The 23,826-nt window shown below is 42.8% G+C and overlaps 1 protein-coding gene across 1 annotated transcript in view; it reads left to right on the top strand.

Moving 5' to 3' along the window:
* GASK1B (golgi associated kinase 1B) overlaps positions 1–23,826 on the top strand; it is a 74,646-nt gene that overhangs the window by 46,823 nt on the left and 3,997 nt on the right. Inside the window, exon 3 of the mRNA XM_030191607.1 lies at positions 13,525–13,739. Within this exon, the coding sequence (XP_030047467.1) occupies positions 13,525–13,739 (215 nt within the window). The remainder of the gene's footprint in view (positions 1–13,524; positions 13,740–23,826) is intronic.

Genomic DNA, 23,826 nt, shown 5'->3' on the forward strand with positions numbered 1-23,826 from the left:
CCCGACCTTCCCAGGGCCTTCGCCACAGTTACCCAGGGCTTTCGCTCCACCTACCCAGAGCTACCAGGTACTTCTTAGCCAGGATCAGGTGACCCTCAGGGGGAGGAATGCTGGCTTCGGCCTAACCCCTGGTAAGCCTTTTCTTGGTTGAGAGGTGCCCAGCTCTCCCACCGGTTGCCTTCTCAGGTGCCGTGGAGGACTTGCAGCTCATCTGCATATCCTCGGAGCCTTCGCCAGAGTGACTCCCAGGTCCGTTCCGATCCACTCGGGGCCTCTGCTCAAGCTTTCCTTCTAATAAGTTCTGGGAGAAGAGGATATTTCTCTGGTAAGTGAACAAATTTTGCTTGTGCTTTCGGAACTTGAAGATTGGGGTTTAAAGGAGGAACTGTAAGTTAGTGATAGGCTGATATCCTTAATACTTTAGCAAGTTTTAAATTACAGAAAAACTCAAAAAACACTAAGATGGAGTCAGCAGTCCAGCAGCGAGAGGGGTGCTATCCAGTCTTTTGCATTGAGTGTCACATGTATGATTATCTCCCAATTGGTGAGGTGTCATATGTGTGTGCCCGATGCAAAGAGCTCCTAGCTCTCAGAGAACGTGTCCGTTCCCTTGAGGCTAGAGTAGCAGACTTGATGGAGCTGAGGGAGACAGAGAGGTACATAGAGGAGACCTACAGGGATGTTGTAGAGAAGTCCCACCTCCAGTCAGGTAGCCCCTGTGCTACCTTGGAGGAGGGAGGTCTCCTAGAAGGAGAGCATCACCCTGGTGAAGTAGGAAGTACTCCTGTAGCCAGGACCTGCCCACCAGGGGATGTATTATCCTTTCGCACCGAGGATATATCTCCAAATGTTGCCCGGGAGGGAAAGGTTAGGACAGCTGTTGTACTTGGTGATTCGATCATTAGGCATATAGATAGCTGGGTGGCTGGTGGACGTGAGGATCGCCTGGTGACTTGCCTGCCTGGTGCGAAGGTGGCGGACCTCACGTGTCACCTAGATAGGATTCTAGATAGTGCTGGGGAGGAGTCCGCTGTCTTGGTACATGTGGGTACCAATGACATAGGAAAATGTGGGAGAGAGGTTCTGGAAGCAAAATTTAGGCTCTTAGGTAGAAAGCTGAAATCCAGATCCTCCAGGGTAGCATTTTCTGAAATGCTACCTGTGCCACGCGCAGGGCCCAAGAGACAGGCAGAGCTCCAGAGTCTCAATGCGTGGATGAGACGATGGTGCAGGGAGGAGGGCTTTAGATTTGTTAGGAACTGGGCAACATTCTGGGGAAGGGGGAGCCTATTCCGAAAGGATGGGCTCCATCTTAACCAGAGTGGGACCAGGCTGCTGGCATCGGCGTTTAAGAAGGAGATAGAGCAGCTTTTAAACTAGAAATGGGGGGAAGGCCGACAGTCGCTCAAAAGAGCATGGTTCGGGATAAGGTATCTTTCAAAGATATCACCATAACAGGGAAGATAGAGTATCCTGATAGTGAGGTTGCAAAAGAGATTGTAGTAGATCGGGTATCTTTAAATAACAATAAAAATCAGACAAAAGATTGCCAATTAATACTGTCAAGTACTAAGCATGATGTACTTAGGAACAACAAACATAGTTTGAAATGTCTATATGCGAATGCCAGGAGCCTAAGAAATAAGATGGGGGAGTTAGAATATATTGCACTAAATGAAAAATTAGATATAATAGGCATCTCTGAGACCTGGTGGAAGGAGGATAACCAGTGGGACACTGTCATACCGGGGTACAAATTATATCGTAGTGATAGGGTGAATCGGATTGGTGGAGGGGTAGCATTGTATATTAACGAGAGCCTTGAATCAAATAGATTGAAAATTCTGCAGGAAGCAAAACACTCCTTGGAATCACTGTGGATTGAAATTCCATGTGCAAAGGGGAAAAGGATAGTGATAGGAGTGTACTACCGTCCGCCTGGCCAGGACGAACAGACGGATGCGGAAATGTTAAAGGAAATCAGGGACGCAAACAAACTGGGCAACACAATAATAATGGGGGATTTCAATTACCCGCATATAGACTGGGGTAATGTAACATCTGTACACGCAAGGGACATAAGATTTCTTGATGAAATCAAGGACAGCTTCATGGAACAGCTAGTTCAGGAGCCGACAAGAGAAGGAAAAATACTAGACTTAGTCCTTAGTGGTGCTCATGATCTAGTGCAGGGGGTAACGATACGAGGGCCGCTTGATAACAGTGATCATAATATGATCGGTTTTGATATTGGCATTGAAGGAAGTGAAACTAGGAAATCAAGTACGCTAGCGTTTAACTATAGAAAAGGTGATTACGACAAAATGAGAAAAATGGTGAAAAAAAGACTGAAAGGAGCAGCTCGCAGAGTAAAAAACTTGCATCAGGCGTGGATGCTGTTTAAAAACACCATCCTGGAGGTTCAGGACAAATATATTCCACGTATTAGAAAAAAGGGAAAAAAGACTAAACGTCAGCCGGCGTGGCTAAACAGTAAGATAAAGGAAATCATTAGAGCCAAAAAACAATCCTTCAGAAAGTGGAGAAGAGAACCAACTGAAAGTAACAGGATAGATCATAAGGAATGCCAAGCCAAATGCAAAGCGGAGATAAGGAGGGCAAAAAAGGACTTTGAGAAGAAATTAGCGTTGGAAGCAAAAATACATAGTAAAAACTTTTTTAGATACATTAAAAGCAGGAAACCGGCCAAAGAGTCGGTTGGGCCGCTGGACGAAAATGGTGTTAAAGGGGCGATCAAGGAGGACAAAGCCGTAGCGGAGAAATTAAATGAATTCTTTGCTTCGGTCTTCACCGAGGAGGATTTGGGGGGGACACCGGTGCCGGAAAGAATATTTGAAGCGGGGGAGTCGGAGAAACTAAACAAATTCTCTGTAACCTTGGAGGATGTAATGGGTCAGTTCAGCAAGCTGAAGAGTAGTAAATCACCGGGACCTGATGGTATTCATCCCAGAGTATTAATAGAACTAAAAAATGAACTTGCGGAGCTACTGTTAGAAATATGCAATCTGTCCCTAAAATCGAGTGTAATACCGGAAGACTGGAGGGTAGCCAATGTTACTCCGATTTTTAAGAAAGGTTCCAGAGGAGATCCGGGAAATTATAGACCGGTGAGTCTGACGTCGGTGCCGGGCAAGATGGTGGAGGCTATTATTAAAAATAAAATTGCAGAGCATATACAAAAACATGGACTGATGAGACAAAGTCAGCACGGATTTAGTGAAGGGAAGTCTTGCCTCACCAATCTAATGCATTTTTTTGAGGGGGTAAGCAAACATGTGGACAATGGGGAGCCGGTTGATATTGTATATCTGGATTTTCAGAAGGCGTTTGACAAAGTGCCGCACGAAAGACTCCTGAAGAAATTGCAGAGTCATGGAATCGGAGGTAGGGTATTATTATGGATTAAGAACTGGTTGAAAGATAGGAAGCAGAGAGTAGGATTGCGTGGCCAGTATTCTCAGTGGAGGAGGGTAGTTAGTGGGGTCCCGCAGGGGTCTGTGCTGGGTCCGTTGCTTTTTAATGTATTTATAAATGACCTAGAGATGGGAATAACTAGTGAGGTAATTAAATTCGCCGATGACACAAAATTATTCAGGGTCGTCAAGTCGCAGGAGGAATGTGAACGATTACAGGAGGACCTTGCGAGACTGGGAGAATGGGCATGCAAGTGGCAGATGAAGTTCAATGTTGACAAGTGCAAAGTGATGCATGTGGGTAAGAGGAACCCGAATTATAGCTACGTCTTGCAAGGTTCCGCGTTAGGAGTTACGGATCAAGAAAGGGATCTGGGTGTCGTCGTCGATGATACGCTGAAACCTTCTGCTCAGTGTGCTGCTGCGGCTAGGAAAGCGAATAGAATGTTGGGTGTTATTAAGAAGGGTATGGAGTCCAGGTGTGCGGATGTTATAATGCCGTTGTATCGCTCCATGGTGCGACCGCACCTGGAGTATTGTGTTCAGTACTGGTCTCCGTATCTCAAAAAAGATATAGTAGAATTGGAAAAGGTACAGCGAAGGGCGACGAAAATGATAGTGGGGATGGGACGACTTTCCTATGAAGAGAGGCTGAGAAGGCTAGGGCTTTTCAGCTTGGAGAAGAGACGGCTGAGGGGAGATATGATAGAAGTGTATAAAATAATGAGTGGAATGGATCGGGTGGATGTGAAGCGACTGTTCACGCTATCCAAAAATACTAGGACTAGAGGGCATGAGTTGAAGCTACAGTGTGGTAAATTTAAAACGAATCGGAGAAAATTTTTCTTCACCCAACGTGTAATTAGACTCTGGAATTCATTGCCGGAGAACGTGGTACGGGCGGTTAGCTTGACGGAGTTTAAAAAGGGGTTAGATAGATTCCTAAAGGACAAGTCCATAGACCGCTATTAAATGGACTGGAAAAATTCCTCATTTTTAGGTATAACTTGTCTGGAATGTTTTTACGTTTGGGGAGCGTGCCAGGTGCCCTTGACCTGGATTGGCCACTGTCGGTGACAGGATGCTGGGCTAGATGGACCTTTGGTCTTTCCCAGTATGGCACTACTTATGTACTTATGTACTTATGACTGACATACCCATATATGAAAGAAGCTACTTTCTGATTCTAGTTTGGGAAAAATCACATGATTTCTGGGAAAGCAGAACTTGTAACAGTATATATGTAATGTCTGAGAGGTGTGAGCTGAGCAGTCCTTGTCTTTCAGGATGCGCATTGCTGACTGACAACCTGCTCCAAGAGAGAGAACTATTTTTTTGTATTTTTGGCTCTGTGAGATACTAATAAAGGTAATTTACTGGCTGTGCCTGAGTCTAAGTTCTCTTTCTTATCTGTGTTTTCCCTTCCTGGGGGGGCTAAGGGACGGAAATACACAAGAGCAACCAAAATGATTAAAGGGATGGAACTCCTCTTATATGAGAAAAGGCTTGAGGTGAGGACTCTTCAGCTTGGAAAAGAGATGGCTGAGGGGGGATATGATAGAGGTCTAGAAAATACTGAGTGGTGTAGAACTGGTAAATGTAAATCAATTGTTTTACTTTTTCAAAAAGTATGAGGACTAAGGGACACTCCAGGAAGTTACGTAATACTACTTTTAAAATGAACAGGAGGAAATATTTTTTCACTCAATGAATAGTTAAAGCTCTAGAACTCGTTGCTAGAGGATATGGTATCAGTGGTTAGTGTATCTGGGGTTAAAAAATGGTTGGACAAGTTCCAGGAGGAAATGTCCATAGTCTGCTATGAGATAGACATGAGGGACGCCCCTTCTTGTCCCTGGGATCATTAGAATGAATCTTGCTACTATCTGAGATTCTCTCGGGTACTTGTGATCTGAATTGGCCACTGTTGAAGCAGGATACTGGGCTAGATGGAATAGTATAGCTATTCTTATCTTCTTGTGTTTTTATGTTAAGAGATATAAAAGATCACCGATCACCACTCTAAAGTCAGAGCTAAATCCAAATCATTAATTGGCATAGAATCCATCCTCAAATATTCCCAAATCCAAAAGAAAAAAAATTCTATAAAGAAACAGAAACCTAGCCAGAACCAGAACCATTTTCAACTATTCCAAATGTTTCCCTCAACTCATTTTATAAACATAATGGATCTGTGTACACATATCTAACTCCCTGGTAAGTCATTAAACATTTGCAAGGAAAATGCAGGAAAAAGGTTGCTTCCACTGCCAAGACACAGCTTCCTCCAAGCTTGAGTAACTCTTGAAGCATTAGGGAATATACTAATCTTTTGTCCTTAGAAAAAAAGTATATTTCTTAGAAAAATGTGATCTTAAAATGGCATTTTTTTTCATCTCAGCAGTAAGCGTAGCCATTAATGTTGCCCTAGATAATATATTATCCACTGAAGATTCAAGAAAATTAGTTAAACCCAATCTTACTGAAACATTGAGAGGAGTTGAAACAAGAATTGAATCAGCATTAGGAAGTGGCAAAACTTTTTAAAGATATTTCTGTAACAAAATAATATGAGGCATGGAGGGGCATTTTTGAAAGAACGTCCAAGTCAGAATTGGGATGACCTGCTCATAACGTCCAAAAGACCCATGCATTTCACAACCATTTTTGAACAGGAAAAACAGGATTACCCGTTCAAAAATATGTGAGAAGGATGTTCTAGCACTGAAAATGTCCAAAATGAACAGCCATTTTCCAAAATGAGATGTCCAAAATATGAACGCCAAAAAAAACAGGCACAAAAATGCCTGTCTGGCATCATTTGTACAAACATGGTCACACAGATGTCCCTGCAGAGCAGAGAGGCAGCCTAATGGTCAGTGCAGTGAAGTTTAAACAATGGGACCCAGGAACAAATCCCACCTTAATTTTTTTTATATGTTATTGTGAGCCCTGCAGGAACAGATAAAAACCTACTGTTCCTAAAGTTATCTTATAAATTCAGGTACAATAGATATTTCTATGTTTCAGGATAAGCAGCATAAAATCTGTTTTACTGTTTTGGGATCTTGCCAGGTATTTGTGACCTGGATTGGCTACTGTTGGAAATAGGATACTGATCTTGATGGACCTTCGATCTGTCTCAATATGGCAATGCTTATGTTCTTATATACATATTTGTACCGAAATAAGGGGCCCTTTTACTAACCCACGTAGGCACCTACGTGCACCCAATGTGCACCAATTCAGAACTACTGCCCGGCTACCACGTGGCCTGGGCAGTAATTTCATTTTTTATGCACGTCCAGTACATGCGCTGGAAAATATACTTTATTTTCTGGCGCGTTGCGCTAACTGGGCACTAATCTGCATTGTAAGTGCGTTGATGATTACCGCCCGGTTAACGCTTGAGACCTTACCGCTAACTGAGTTGATGGCAGTAAGGTCTCAGGCCCAAAATGGATGCGCGCCAATTTTCATTTTGCCACACGTCCATTTTTGGCCAAAAAATAAAAAGGCCTTTTTTGCAGGCACGCCAAAAAATGGCCCCCTTGCATGTCCAATACACGCATCTACAACAGCGCAGGCCATTTTTCAGCGCACCTTAGTAAAAGGACCCCCAAAAAAGTTGAAGTGGGAGTTACACCTAGGTCCCCATTGTTCATAGTCCACTGCACTGACCACTAGGCTACTCCTTACACTTGTTTGCTGCTCTAGTAGGATGATGGGATGATTATGAACAGATAACTAACTGCTTTCTTACCCGCAAGTACTTATGATTGAGCTAAAGGAGTGTATATACTCTGCATGTTCTATACACTGATTGGGAATCTATACTATAAAGTGAAAATGATATAATACATAAAAAGCAATAATTAAAAGAACATTTTTGGATTTGGATTGGAGGTTTTTTAAGCCGATGACAGAGACCAGCTGGATTGGAGAAAAGAAAGCAGGCAACTTTTCAAAAGAATTTGCATTTAAATGACCCATAAATACACAAGCATTGCTGGACTGGGACAACTCAGAGCTCCATCAAGCCCAGTATCCTTTTTTTAACAGTGGACAATCCAGGTCAGAAGTATCTGGTGATCCCAAAAGAGTAAAAATAGATTTCATGTTGCTTTTCTCAGAAATAAGTGTGGATTTCCACAAGTCCACCTTTGGATGCTTTGATTCTATCCGGGCTAGATCCTTCACTATAATTGTCCCCACATTATGGAATTCCCTGCCTGTTCCTCTACATTCCATGTCTAATCATGCTGATTTTCACACAGCCCTTAAAACATTCCTTTTCAAGGTCCCTTTCAATTGTCTAGACCACCCCTAGGAATTTTAATTACCACAGACCCTGGGCCGGCTTGGGTTAGCATTCTGTATAGACAGTATATGTCTCTCTCCTCCCTCCCCTCAGGACTCTCTTTTCTTTTTGATTATATGAAGTTCCTCCCCTCCCCCTTGCCTCTTTTCTGTTTTCTATCTTCTCCTTCCTTTCTTATAGCCTATCATTTATTTTTAATTTGTAAACCACAGTGAGGGCCTCATCATAGGGCAGTATATCAAATTGTTAATAGACTTGAAACTTATCCAAACCTCTTTGAAACCCTGCTAGGCTAACCACTTTTACCACATTCTCTGGCAATGAATTCCAGAGCTTAATCACACATTGAGTGAAGAAATATTTTCTTCAAGTTGTTTTAAATTTACTACTCAGTAACTTCATTGCATGCCCTCTAGTCCTTATCCTTTGGGAAGTATAAACAAGCAATTTACGTCTTCCCATTCCATTCCACTCCATTCGGTATTTTATAACCTCTATCATGTCTTCCATCAAGCCATCTCTTCTCTAAGCTGAAAAGCCTTAGGCTGTTTAGCCTTTCTTCATTCCCTTTATCATTTGGTTGCCCTTCTCTGACTTTTCTAGTTCTTCTATATCTTTTTTTAGATGTGGCGATCAGAATTGCATACAGTATTCAAGGTGAGATTGCACCAAGGAGCGATACAAAGCTAATATAATATTGTCTGTTTTATTTTCCATTTCTTTCCGAACAATTACTAACATCTGTTTTCTTTCTTAGCCACTGATGCACACTAAACAGAGGATTTCAGGGTATCATCAATGATGACATTTAGATCCTCTTCCTGGCCAGTGACTCCTAGTGTGGAACTTTGTATTTTGCAGCTATAGTTGGGGTTGTTCTTCCCTATATGCAATACTTTGCACTTACATTAAATGTCATCTGCCATTTGGATGTCCAGGTTCCCAGACTCATAATGTTCTCTTGCAATTTCCCACAAACCTCTTGTGATTTTACAACCATGAATAACTTTGTATCATCAACAAATTTGATCACCTCACTTGCTAGTCCTGTTTCCAGGTCATTTATAAATATGTTAAAAAGAAGGGTCCCAGCATAGCACTTTACCCTAATCTTTAGAACATCACTGCCTTACTTGTCACAGAGGATTGTTTACTTGTATGTCTTTCCCTCCTTGGTCAGGATGGGCAGTGAGTAATACATTTGATATACTGCCTTTCTGTGGTACAACCAAAGTGATTTATATAGGATGCTTTACACCTGTAGCCTCTTTGCAGGTGATGCCTTTTTCTCTGAATACATAGCTATTAAGATTGTGGCTCCAATTTCTTGCAAGTCTGGCCATTGCGTTGTACAGCTGTTTATTTATTTATTGCATTTGTATCCCACATTTTCCCACCTATTTGCAGGCTCGATATGGCTTACAGAGTTTGTTATGACATAGTCCTTCCATGATATCAGATACACTTAGTATTGTACAGAGATTAAATAAGAGAAGAGAAAAGGAAGGTGTTAGGCAGGATAGTATGGAAGGTGGACTAAATAATTAGAAGAATTGGTGAGGTCGTTTGTGAGGTTATGGGTTCTCTTTGTAGGCCTTGTTGAAGAGATGTGTCTTCAAAGATTTGCAGAAGTTGGTTATTTCGTCAGTAGCTTTCAGGGCTGTAGGTAATGCATTCCACAGCTGCGTGCTCATGTAAGAGAAGGTGGTGGTGTGTATCAGCTCGTATTTTAGTCTTTTACAGCTGGGGAAGTGCAGGTTGAGAAATTTGCGGGATGATCTTATGGCGTTCCTGGGGGGCAAGTCCATGAGGTTTAGCATGTAGATCGGGGCGTCTGCATGAATGATTTTGTGTACAATCGTGCAGATCTTGAACGCAATGCGTTCCTTGAGTGGGAGCCAGTGAAGCATCTGTTGGCATCTGCTTAATGGAATGCTGAGAAATAAGTGACTATTTGTTATTGTCAGTGGTATTTAATGAAATCCTAGCCTTCTCCCTTTCAGTGAATTGCTGTAATGTTTACAGAGTATTAGCTCACAGTGATGTAGCTACTGGCTCCACTAGCTCTTGCATGCAATGGATCAGTCCATGTTGTGCCCCATTTCATTCAGGGAAGCTTCTTCTGAATCCTTAAATTAGGAAAGCTATGCAAGCAGGAGTTTTACATTAGGACTGGAAAGGTATGCAGTGAATGTGAACAATTCACAGACTAGCATCTTCTTCAGATGCTTGTTGGGGGGGGGGGGGGGGGGATGGTGAGAAACATTTATGCCTGCAAAAGGCTTCTTTTCATGCTTAGCAAGTGGAGGTGCAGTTCTCCATCATAAGATATGTAAAGGAGCAACACCTTAACTTTGGTCAGCATGTAGCTTTTCACTGCTGCTTTTGGCTCCTAGCCACAATTGCCCTCCCCTTGTCCCTTCCTCCCTTCTCACCCATTACTTCCCTCTTGTCTCTGTATTATTTAGATTGTAAGCTCTTTTGAGCAGGGACTGTCTCTTTGTATCTGGTGTTCAGCTGTGCGTGCGTCTGGTAGGGCTATACAAATGCTAATAATAATAATAATAATAATAATAATGTAGCTGGGTGTTCATTTTCATAGCTTTGTGATCTAAAGGGGAAGTTACTCCAGAGGGAGTGTGAAAAGTATTGTTGCGTATGCAGGGATAAAGTTCTGTTTTTTCCACACTGCCTTCTAGGTTTGGGGATTAACAGGGTAATTCTGTAATAGGGCATTGAAGATAAATTAAGTGCCTGCTTATCCTCTTAAGCCTATTCTAGAAAGAAATGTAGGCATCTACTTTTCATCAGTGCTGGGCATCAACTACTTAACAAGTAGTTTAACTTTAACTATAGTTACTTTCAATATATTTTTCTTGTAGTAGTTTAACTACAAGACAACTACTGCAAAAGTAGTTAACTACTAGTTAACTATTTCAATGGCATTTTAATTTGCCTTACAATACATTCCACAGCCATTGCACTTAAGAAGAAATGTGTTTAATGTTTAAAAACACAGTTGATAAATTCTCAGCAAATTACTAATTAACTAATGTTAAATACTTTCCCCCTGATATTCAAAACAATTTAACCAGCCAGGAATGGCACCCGGCCAGTTAAATGGTACTTAGCCAGTGTGGACGTTTTTTGCAAAACAACGTTGGACTTAGACGTCTTATTGAAAATGCTCCTCTCTGTAAACTTTGTAAGTCTTTGTGCTTTGAAAGTGAGCACCTAAACTTTTTGGAGTTAACTACTGCTCGGCATTGTTTTTCATTATAGTATACTTGTGCAAATGGCAGATAACACACTTACATTTAGCATTTACATGTAGCTGGTGTAAATTTCTTTACCTAGATGTGAACTGTAATGCATGAAGATTATAGTACTCTGTAGTTTACACGCATCGTTGTCTGCTTGGCCCAAATTCTGCTGATACTGGGCTAGATGGATTGGTCTGACCCAGTATGACTATTCTTGTGTTTCTATGTTCTTATGTAAGTGCACTATTATAAAATGAGAGGGATACTGTACGCACTTTTAAAGTTGTTAAATCACAAATGGATTGTGTGAAAATGCAGGAGGACCTTGCAGTACTCGAAGATCAAGTTTAAACAAGGTTTGGACAAGTTCCTTCCTGGAGGAAAAGTTCGCCAACCATTATTATATAAGGTAGATTTGAGAAACCACTGCTTATCCCAGGAGGTAAGCACAGTGGCATTCCTAGGCTGCCTGACACTCGGGGCAGATCGCTAATGCGCCCCCCCTCGGGTGCAGTGCGCCCCCCCCGTGGCAAAATTACACCCCCCCGGTGCATTTTTACCTGCTGGGGGGGGGGGGGGTGCCGCGCGCCTGTTGGCCAAGTCCGCTCATTCCCTCCCTGCTGCTCCCTCTGCCCCGGAACAGGAAGTAACCTGTTTCGCGCAGAGGGAGCAGCAGGGAGGGAACGAGCGGACTCGGCCAACAGGCACGCGGCACCCACCCCAGTGGTGTGCACCCGGGACGGACCACCCCCCGCCCCCCATTGGTACACCACTGGGTAAGCAGCATAGTATCTACCTGCTTTTAAGGATCCTGCCTGGTACTTGTGACCTGAATTGGCCACTTTTGAAAATAGAATGTTGTGCTTGATGGACCTTTGGTTAGATCCAGTAAGGCAGCCTTGCATTATTCCGTATGCTACGTGCATGTAGACAACGGAGGGCAAAACAGTGCAAATACAATTGAAAATGGCAATGAATACACATTTTTGCTGCTTCTTACCTTTACAAACCCATTCTATGGCAGTCTGTGCATCCTTTTAGGCATACCAAGGAGGACAACTTTCAGCTAGGCCAGTTTAGCTGGATAAACTAATCTGAAAATTGTCCTATATAGTAGGAACAGAGCAAGAGTTTCCTGTGCCCCCTCAACATTTAAATTGTCCCACCCCCTTGTCTAGTGTCCAGCACCTCATTACTTCTTCTTTGCTTCTCCTTTGTCTAGCATCTCATCACTCCTTCCAACCCCCTCCCCCTACAGGTCTGGCACTGCCACAACCTTACCTCCATCAGGCCAGAAGAAATCAATGTGGCATGGGTCCATACTCCAGTGCTGCCATGTCCTGCCGCTAAAATGACTTCCTAAGCTTGAGCGTGGGCCTGGCAGTGCTGCCATAAGCAAAGGAGTTCCATTCCTGCCTGGCACTCCCCCTCCCCCAGTTGTTTACTGTGTTCTGTCAAGAGAATTTTGAATGCCTATGTAGAACCTGTAGACACTTTTCACAGGGAAACTCATCACAGAGCATCCCTGTGAACATTTAGGGGCATAGCATGTTGTGTACACTTTACACTTGTCGTTCCAAAATGAAATCGCTACACATTGTCATGTGACTTTCCTTTCTCAAACCCAAACCCACACTTTTTTTGTACATGGTACTTTTACCTATAGAGAGGAATGTTAAATTGCTCCCCCCCATCTCATCTTACTTAGGTTACAGCTTATTTATTTAATACATTTGTAGACCACCTATCTACCTAGGCAGTGTACAAACAGTATTCATAATTAATGAACAATCAATAAACAATTTCTCATAAAAAATAATCATAACTATGATTCAACAAAACATAGACATCTCACTGAACCTATTATATCTACTAAGTCAATGCCAAAGACCTGACTAAACAAATGAGTCTTCAGTGATGATCATTCTGAGCACAGTTAGTATGCAGTTCTATTCTAGTCTGGCAAGAGAGAAAGCTCTCTTCCTGGTCTCCACCAACCAAATATTGTGCACAGAAGGAATCTGTAGACACCGCATGCCCTCAGTGTGTAAAACTCTGGCTGGGTGATAAATCTTAATTACCTCCACCAGATAGTGAATTGCCAAACCATGCATTGCTTTAAGTATCAGAAAAAAAAAAAAGGTCTTAAATCTAATGCAAAAGAAAACTGGTAACCAACGTAGGTCAATCAACATCGAGAAAAATGAGAATATCTAGGCAGCAGCATTCTGGGCCAATTGCAAGGCTCAAAACTGATTTTGTGAGCAGCCCCAAAAAAGAACATTGCGATAGTCTAAAATAGCTTGTATCACCGATCAAAATTGGTAGTTTCCAACAATGGTTTTAGCCTTCTAATAAACCCATTTAGTAACCCAGGTAAAACTGCTTGAGTCATCCTCTAGATTCAATGAATGCAGTAGATACATGATCTCTCTAGAAGAATTTAATTCTGAATTAATGGCTAGCAGCAAGGTATGCTATCAATTCTTCTGTCTTTTTTCCCTAGATGGGCACCCATGTCCTGCCATTCTCTGGGACTCTTCTTTGTATCCAACAGACGATGACTCACAGTCCTCTGTGAGGCTAAACTGGGGATCTTACCAGCACTTATTGAGGCAGAAATGTTGGCAGAATGGCAAATTGCCCAAACCTGAATGGAACTGTACAGATGTTCATCACTATGAGTGGTCCAAGCTGGCTCTGTTTGATTTCCTACTGCAGGTAAGAGAATAATGCATGTAATTTCCTGTGGGAGAGTGTGTCAGGTTCTGGAATGTTTTACAGGAAGAATATAATGGTCTTTTCTGAAGTGTTTTTGAAGATAACAAGGTATTTGAAGTTGATGTGAAAGTGTGGGATAAAATTAAGTTGCTCACTTTGATTTTAGAGGTATAATGGGGTGTTTACATGACTTATTGGCTTGTTTAATGTATAGCACACTTGTCCACTTTACTGATCGAACCAGGTTCAGCAGGAAAATGTGAACTTGTAATCGCTTTGTTTAAATTTTATGGTGTGTGAAAAGGGAAGTATTTCTGCATCCAGGGAGTGTTTACTTTCAAGATCTCCAGTTCTGGAAAAATCTCACTGATATGCGTTCTGCCAACTATGTCACAGTTGTGATGTTGGCCTGGCCCTACTACATGAAAAACAAAACTAAAGATATTCTACCATGTTGTTGAATTGCTATTTTAGGATAATTTTAACTTTTAAAGCAACAGAAACATTTTGCTTATATCTAAGTGAAACACACCAATCTAACTTAATTGTCCAGCTAATCTTATTTTTCCCCCATGCTTCTTGTTCTTTTCTGATACTTTAGTCCCATCGGAAACTGTTTTCCAGGTACTTTCCTTAGGACAACTCAGGTTCCCTCATTGGCTGAATGACTGGAAGAGGAGCTACTCTGAGCCTGAATTCATCAATGCTGGCCTTGTGCTAGGAGTGGATAATTGCTGTTGAGATAATCACTACTCTTGCCCAATAGTTGGCCACATCATCTGTAACATTTCTTAGGCCTGCCACAAGAAAAGGTAGCTAGGGACCTCAAATGCAATAGTCTCATGTGCCTAAGCCTTGATGATGTCAGTGTTCACAATATTCTCTAAGTACATATGGAGGCATATTTTCAAAGCACTTTGGGAGGCTAAGTTCCATAGGTTTCTATGGAACTTTGGGAGGCTAAGTGCTTTGAAAATGAGCCTCATGGTAAGACCCCAAAAGGAGGACATAGAACGCCATATACCTCAGAGATGAGAGAAAGGTGCAGAAGGGAGCAGTGGAGAAACAATTCTCTCCCTATGCTTCATATCATCATGAGAGCTGCCAGCAACTCAGTCTTATAGGCTTCAAATAAAGTCCATTGCAGGAATATGAGTATTACCTCAGCATGAGAATTTTTCACTGTATGAGAGTCTTGTGTATACCTCAACAAAGAAACTGACTGGTCAATATTTAGCTGGCAGTGGTCAACATTTTTTAAAAAATACTGACTGCCTAAGCTGAATTAGTCCCCAATATTCACTGCTGGCATCTACGTGGGTACTGATATGAATATCCAGACTCTGGATTACTTCTGGCTGTGCCCAGAATCCTGCTGGAGGTGTGATATTCAGCTCATTGACTGGACAGCAGGCTGAATATCAGCGTTTGTGATACAGCATACCCCCTTCCCTAGCTTCCTCAAAGCACTTACCCCCTCCTCAACTCCCCAAGAGCAAACACTTGCTGGACTTTCACAAGAACAGCCCCCATCCTGAAGACCCCCCCCCCCCCTACCTACCTGTAGGTACCCCAGAGCCCTGGTGGTCTAGGGATGTAGGCCACCAGGCCTCACATGCTATTCTTGACCCATTACAATCTGGTTTTCGCCCTCTCCACTCAACCGAAACTGCGCTTACTAAAGTCTCCAATGACCTATTACTGGCTAAATCCAGAGGTCAATATTCCATCCTCATTCTTCTTGATCTTTCCGCTGCTTTTGACACTGTCGATCACAGCATACTTCTCGATACCCTGTCCTCACTTGGATTCCAGGGCTCTGTCCTTTCCTGGTTCTCTTCCTACCTCTCCCTCCGCACCTTTAGTGTTCACTCTGGTGGATCCTCTTCTACTTCTATCCCTCTGCCTGTCGGCGTACCCCAGGGTTCTGTTCTTGGTCCCCTCCTCTTTTCTATCTACACTTCTTCCCTTGGTTCATTAATCTCATCCCATGGCTTTTCCTACCACCTCTATGCTGATGACTCCCAAATCTACCTTTCTACCCCTGATATCTCACCTTGCATCCAAACCAAAGTTTCAGCGTGCTTGTCTGACATTGCTGCCTGGATGTCTCAACGCCACCTGAAATTAAATATGACCAAAACCGAGCTTCTCATTTTCCCCCCCAAACCCACCTCCCCGCTCCCCCCGTTTTCTATTTCTGTTGATGGCTCTCTCATTCTCCCTGTCTCCTCAGCTCGAAACCTTGGGGTCATCTTTGACTCTTCTCTCTCCTTCTCTGCTCATATCCAGCAGACCGCCAAGACCTGTCGTTTCTTTCTTTACAACATCCGTAAAATCCGCCCCTTTCTTTCCGAGCACTCTACCAAAACCCTCATCCACACCCTTGTCACCTCTCGTTTAGACTACTGCAATCTGCTTCTTGCTGGCCTCCCACTTAGTCACCTCTCCCCTCTCCAGTCAGTTCAAAACTCTGCTGCCCGTCTCATCTTCCGCCAGGGTCGCTTTACTCATACTACCCCTCTCCTCAAGACCCTTCACTGGCTCCCTATCCGTTTTCGCATCCTGTTCAAACTTCTTCTACTAACCTATAAATGTACTCACTCTGCTGCTCCCCAGTATCTCTCCACACTCGTCCTTCCCTACACCCCTTCCCGTGCACTCCGCTCCATGGATAAATCCTTCTTATCTGTTCCCTTCTCCACTACTGCCAACTCCAGACTTCGCGCCTTCTGTCTCGCTGCACCCTACGCCTGGAATAAACTTCCTGAGCCCCTACGTCTTGCCCCATCCTTGGCCACCTTTAAATCTAGACTGAAAACCCACCTCTTTAACATTGCTTTTGACTCGTAACCACTTGTAACCACTCGCCTCCACCTACCCTCCTCTCTTCCTTCCCGTTCACATTAATTGATTTGATTTGCTTACTTTATTTATTTTTTGTCTATTAGATTGTAAGCTCTTTGAGCAGGGACTGTCTTTCTTCTATGTTTGTACAGCGCTGCGTATGCCTTGTAGCGCTATAGAAATGCTAAATAGTAGTAGTAGTAGTAGTAGTAGTGGGTAGGAGTAAACCCCAATCTCTTGTGCTCATACTAATTCTGGGATGAAAATGGTGAATGCAACTTTTAGCAATAGCCTCATGGTACTATTGCTAGGGATAAAAGTGTCTGCTTTTGACACTGTTGATCACAACCTACTCCTTGATATGCTATCCTCATTTGGATTTCAGGGCTCTGTTCTTTCTTGGTTTTCTTCTTATCTCTCCAGTCACACTTTTTAGTGTATGCTCTGGTGTATCCTCCTCACTGCTATCCCAGTTGGTGTATCTCAAGGCTCTGTCATGGGACCTCTTGTTTTCTCCATCTATACTATCTATACTCCTCCCATTGTTTTTAGTATCATCTTTATGCTTATGACTCCTAGATCTACCTTTCCACACCAGAAATTTCAACAGAAATCCAGGCCCAAACCTTAGCTGCCTGTCTGACATTGCTGCCTGGATGTCTCACTGCCACCTGGAACTGAACGTGGCCAAGACTGAGCGTCTTATCTTTTCCCCTAAACCCACCTCTCCTCTTATCCCATTCTCTAACTCTGTGGATAATACTCTCATCCTACCTGTCTCATCAGCTTGTAACCTTGGGGACATCTTTGACACATCTCTCTCTTTCTCTGCACAAATCCAACAGACTGCTAAAACCTACTATTTCTTTCTCTATAATATCACCAAAATTTGTATCTTCCTTTTTGGGTACACTACCAAAACCCTAATCCACATTCTTAACACCTCGTGCTTAGATTACTGTAACTTGCTTCTCATGGATCTCCCATTAAACACAGTAGAGTTACAAAGAGAGCTGGTTTTACCTTCCTTCAGAGGAGCAATTTCAAGCTGTCTCCTTCTTCCTCTCTCTTCCTTTCTGATCAGGTGACGTTTAAGACATCTACTCCTCCTTCTTTTCTGGCTGCCTGTATGGTCCCCTTGAGTGGCAGCTACTAGAGGTTCTGGGAGTTGTAGTTTTCCTGCCCTTTTTCTTATTCTTGCACACTTTTCCCGTGTTTTGGTGTGTATACCTCATTATACTTCTACAGAGACTTACCAGGAAAGGAGTTTTGCAGCTGTTCAGTATTGTGCTATTTATGGGACTAAGCTGTGAAAATGACTGTATAAAATTCTCCTTTCTCTTGTAAATAAATACACTTTTTTAGAACCAGCCCCTGCCTTGAGACTAAATTTTATATCCCCAGGGTTTATGTTTAGCAAACCACATAGAAAGTAGTTAGATCATGGCATTACAGATCAGGAGAGGCATTGTGCACAGAAGGGGTCTAGTCAGCCCTTTGCACTATAGCATTTCATCCCATGCAATCCACTATCCCAGCAGTTCAACCAGTGACTATTTAAGAACCCATAATCAACAGATGGGATTGGAACCCAATCACCCGACACTGGGTTGCAATTACTGTGCAGACAGATGGCACTAAGTAAGCCCTTTGTTGGGCCTTAGCAAATACATGCATTAGGCTGCTCACTGTAATACATTTTTAAACTCCCACCCATAGGATCCCACATGGTAAGAAGTACTGCTCGCTGGTTGCCTCTTTCTAGTGAAGGACAATATACAGGAAATAGGGAGAAGAGACAGACCTCTGTAGACATTGATGATTCTGGTCCCCCTTCTCTTCCTTATCATGGCAAAAGTCTGTCTTGAAAGCCACATCTATGTGGGCCTCACTTAAACATTTGGGCTATAGGCATGTTCCTAGTTTGCCTATGACTTAATCCTGTTTTGGTGCTGGATGATTTAGGAGAGGCAGAAAGGGAGATGAAGATACTGCAGCCTGATGCTCCATGTTTTAGTGTAACCCAAAGAGCGCATTAGTTGGAGTTCCAGTCTTCTTGTACCTTTCATTAACAAGGTAGAAATAAAAACGTCAGAAGCAGGAAGACCTGTTGCTTCAGCTGTCTCTGCAGTGTGCTGTGTTGTGGCGCAATTGAGCTGCAGTTCTGTTTCAGCCTTAAACTTGGTTTAAAGACACATGCAAAAGGCAATTAAAGTAGGCTTGGTCTAGAAACCTGTGCAGTGTGTACATGTTTTATCCCTGTATAACCTGGTCAAATAATTGTTTTGTTCCTGTTTAAACCGCACCCCACCCCCCCCTCACTCCAAATGTGCCTACAAGTGCTTCCCCATTTTGGGTTATATTTATATATCATTTAAGTGTAGAACAGGATTTTCCTGGCTAAAAATAGCTTGCACCACTGGTCAAATGTCTTCCTGATTATTTCCTTCATGAGTGAATAAGGTCTGGAATCTGTATAAAGTCATGTGAGGATTAAACTGACCCAAACATAGTATATTATCCATTCATCCCTATAGAAATAGAGTGGCTTGTGTCATGTTTTTTAAATACAGATTTCTTCAGCTGGATGTGCCGATGCATTCCTGCATCTCTTTTGATGCTGGTAAAGCCACTAAGGTGGCTCAGGACGATATGATGATGTCTTCTGTTATCTAGTTAGGAGCCCTGCCTGAAATAGAAGTGTAAAGACTGAGCTCAATCCTCCTGCCACATCCCTTCCTCTCCCCCTCCCCATCCTACATATACTTGCTGGTATCCAGAGAATTTGTGCAAAGAAAGACATCCCACTGTTCAGTCTTACTGTGAGTGACATCCTGAAATAACATAGCAGGCACACGTCAGCAGTTCAGCGTAATATTGTACCAAAATGGGACAAGTAAACTATAAAAAGAAAGATGAGCCATGCTGTAATGGTTGCATGGTACTGTCTGCACTTTGAATACAAGAAGGTATATGTGTAGTGGAGTAGGGACTCAAACGCAGCATGACATAACATTTAAGAGTAATAATATCTTTGAAAACGCCATAATGTTATGTGATGGTGCGTTTGAGTTTATATAATGGGGAGAAAAGGAGGGAAGGAAGAAAAAAAGGATTTCTCCTTGTTATTTTTTAGATGAAGTTTGATTTTGGATATTGTGATTTAAAAATTTTTTTTATATACTCTCCTCCCGATATTTGGCGTTATTAACTGGTCAGAAACGGTTGCTGACCGGTTGAATAGCATTTTGCGGCTAACTGCAAATATTCAGCAGGAGATAATCTCCTGCTGAATATTTATGGTTAGTGCCAACTGCTAAAACTGGCTATGTCGGGCACCTTATCTGCTTAGGTGCAGAGATTGCATTGGCTCCCAATCAAAGAATGGACCATCTTCAAAATTTGCACCTTAGTCCACAAAATCATATATGGCATAGTCCCAGAATACCAATAAGAAACAAAGTCAGATCATCAAGATCCTGCCTAAACCTACACTACCTAAATTGCAAAGGACTGAAATACAAAACAACTTACGCAGCCGGCTTCTCTTACATAAGCGCACAACTATGGAATGTACATAAGTACATAAGTACATAAGTAGTGCCATACTGGGAAAGACCAAAGGTCCATCTAGCCCAGCATCCTGTCACCGACAGTGGCCAATCCAGGTCAAGGGCACCTGGCACGCTCCCCAAACGTAAAAACATTCCAGACAAGTTATACCTAAAAATGCGGAATTTTTCCAAGTCCATTTAATAGCGGTCTATGGACTTGTCCTTTAGGAATCTATCTAACCCCTTTTTAAACTCCGTCAAGCTAACCGCCCGTACCACGTTCTCCGGCAACGAATTCCAGAGTCTAATTACACGTTGGGTGAAGAAAAATTTTCTCCGATTCGTTTTAAATTTACCACACTGTAGCTTCAACTCATGCCCTCTAGTCCTAGTATTTTTGGATAGCGTGAACAGTCGCTTCACATCCACCCGATCCATTCCACTCATTATTTTATACACTTCTATCATATCTCCCCTCAGCCGTCTCTTCTCCAAGCTGAAAAGCCCTAGCCTTCTCAGCCTCTCTTCATAGGAAAGTCGTCCCATCCCCACTATCATTTTCGTCGCCCTTCGCTGTACCTTTTCCAATTCTACTATATCTTTTTTGAGATACGGAGACCAGTACTGAACACAATACTCCAGGTGCGGTCGCACCATGGAGCGATACAACGGCATTATAACATCCGCACACCTGGACTCCATACCCTTCCTAATAACACCCAACATTCTATTCGCTTTCCTAGCCGCAGCAGCACACTGAGCAGAAGGTTCCCAAAAGCTGTGAAAACAATCCACGCCCACTTGAACTTCAGGAAATCACTAAAAACCAACCTCTTCAAAAAGGCCTACCCCAACGACCCCACGTAACCCTCTTCACCTACCTACACAGCATGACTATGATCGAACAGGACATCACGCAATCTTCATCCATTCCAACCCTCCACTTATACCTCATACGATCACTATACAACTTTGTATTTGTTATCCACTGACTGGGCAAACGCCTTTGACGGTACTATGTAAGCCACATTGAGCCTGCAAATAGGTGGGAAAATGTGTGGTACAAATGCAATAAATTAAATAAAATAATAAATAAAATATTCCTTGCCAGACCGGATAAGATTAGCAGTTAAATCGGACCACATAAATAGCAGTCTTATCTGTAACCTGTATAATCTGCTCAGCTGCTGAATGCGGGCTTAAACAGTGAAGTTTAGCAGCCAAAAAATACTGATATTCAATGCCGGTTACTGGAAACCAGTATTGAATATCTGGGTTTAACGCCAGTGGCTGAATATTGGGATGTTCTGTATTTTTAATGTTGAAATTCTGTATGTTTAATGATTTATTTTGTAACTCAGTTAAAACACAGAAGAAAAATCTCCACAAATAGCACAAAGCACAGGAAGGAAGCATTCTGCTGATATAAAGGAAGAAGGTTATTGTAGATTGGCTGAGAACTGCAGGTGTAGTTTACGCAAAAGTTAAATGTAGACCTTTGGGTCACACACACACACACACACACACACACACACACATATATATATATATATATATATATATATATATATATATATATATATATATATATATATAAATCTACATGAGCATTTAACTCCATGTGGGCATTTCATCACTTACACTTACAGACTCCTGATGCAGACATTGTAGCCGAATCACGGCCTATGTCGAGTCATATAGAAGTGTAATAAAAGATTGCTGACACCTACTGTCTTTGGTCTTTGCTTTCTCCACAGTGCGTCTGTGCTTTATATTGTAACTCACATAAGAACATAAGAGTAGCCATACTGGGTCACACCAATGGTCCATCTAGCCCAGTAATCTGTTTTCCAAACAGTGGCCAAGCCAAGTCACAAGCTATTTTGGTCATGTGCATCCTTAAGTAAAATAAACTTTAAACTACACACAGCTTTCTCCCTTCAACAGAAGGCTTGTATATGGAGGATTTTTCTTAAGAACATAAGAATAGCCATACAGAGTCAGACCAATGGCCCATCTAGCCCAGTGTCCTGTTGCCGAAGTGGCCAATCCAGGTCACAAGTACCTGGCAGAAGCCCAAATAGTAGCAACATTCCATGCCACCAATCCGGGGGCAAGCAGTGGCTTCCCCCCATATCCATCTCAAGCCAATTTTGGACGTCCCCAACTGCAGTCCGTCGCAGGGATGGCCAAAGTTCAAGGGGGCGTGTCGGAGGCGTAGTGAAGGCGGGGCTTGGGTGTGCCTAACACTTGGACTTCCTTGACCCATAATCAAAAAAAAAGAAGGACGTCCCTGATGAGCACTTGGACGTTTTCACCTGCACCTGTTTTTATTACGACTAAGGCACAAAAAGGTGCCCGAAATGACCAGATGACCACAGGAGAGAATTGGGGATGACCCCCTGTTACTCCTCCATTGCTCACTAAGCCCCTCCCACCCTCAAAAAACATCTGTAAAAATGTCATGCCAGCCTCAGATGTCATACTCAGGTCCATGACAGCAGTATGCAGGTCCCTGGCGCAGTTTTAGTGGGTGAGTGCACTTCAGATAGGTGGACCCAACACCATCTCCCCCCACCTGTTACGTTTGTGGAGGAAACAGCGAGCCCTCCAAAACCCACCACAAACCCACTGTACCCACATATAGGTGCCCCCTTCACCCGTAAGGGCTATGGTAGTGGTGTACAGTTGGGGTTAGTGGGTTTTGGGGGGGGGGGGTTGGGGGCTCAGCACAGAAGGTAAGGGAGCTATGTTCCTGGGAGCAATTCATGAAGTCCACTGCAGTACGCCCTAGGGTGCCCGGTTGGTGTCCTGGCATATCAGGGGGACCAGTGCACTACAAATGCTGGCTCCTCCCACGACCAAATGGCTTGCATTTGGTCGTTTCTGAGATGGACGTCCTTGGTTTCGAAAAGCGCCAAAAATCAGAAACGTCCATGTCTAGGGACGCCCAAATCTAGGGACGGTGAAAATTAAGGATTTGGATGTCCCTGACGGTATTTTCAAAACGAAACATGGACGTCCATCTTGTTTTGAAAATACAGGTTTCCCCACCCCTAGATTGGGACGTTTTGCAAGGATGTCCAAATCGCAACTTGGACGTCCCTTTCGAAAATGCCCCTCCACGTATTTCAGTTGGTTTCTCGGTTGTTGTTTTTTGTTTCTCTCTACCATTTATTTAACTATATTTTAAAGTTCCCCTGTGGTGAAATGTCTTTTTCATAGTACAATAATTTCTTACCTTCCCTTTTTTTTCGTTTCTTAATATGAAACATCTTTAAAGAGGTACATACCTATCATATTGTGCACTTATACCTCATGTACCTGACTGTAACATCAGCCATGTTGCTTGTGAACCATGCTCAGTGGATCACGGTGCTTTTTAACTGCACTGGTGCTTTCACAGTTTTGGTTTTCCACTGTGATTACCTGATCACACTATTCTTTTTGATGGTGTTTTTCATTAAATGTTTTGCTGTTTCGACAACCACACAAGTTGATAGATTAATTCGTCCCTTTGGCGCCGAAACACAGGACTGCGTCAGGTCATTCTTAGGGCATTTGCAAAGTGTTTAATTTTCAATAAATAACCCAGGGTTGGGACCTCAGTGGTCACGTCCCCCCTTTTTTTTGTCCTGACTGTAACATTCCTTGGGGTACCAAATAAAAGGCGTGAGCTAAATCTA

The sequence above is a fragment of the Microcaecilia unicolor genome, chromosome 2, assembly GCF_901765095.1.
Source record: "Microcaecilia unicolor chromosome 2, aMicUni1.1, whole genome shotgun sequence".
Taxonomy (NCBI): Eukaryota; Metazoa; Chordata; class Amphibia; order Gymnophiona; family Siphonopidae; genus Microcaecilia; species Microcaecilia unicolor.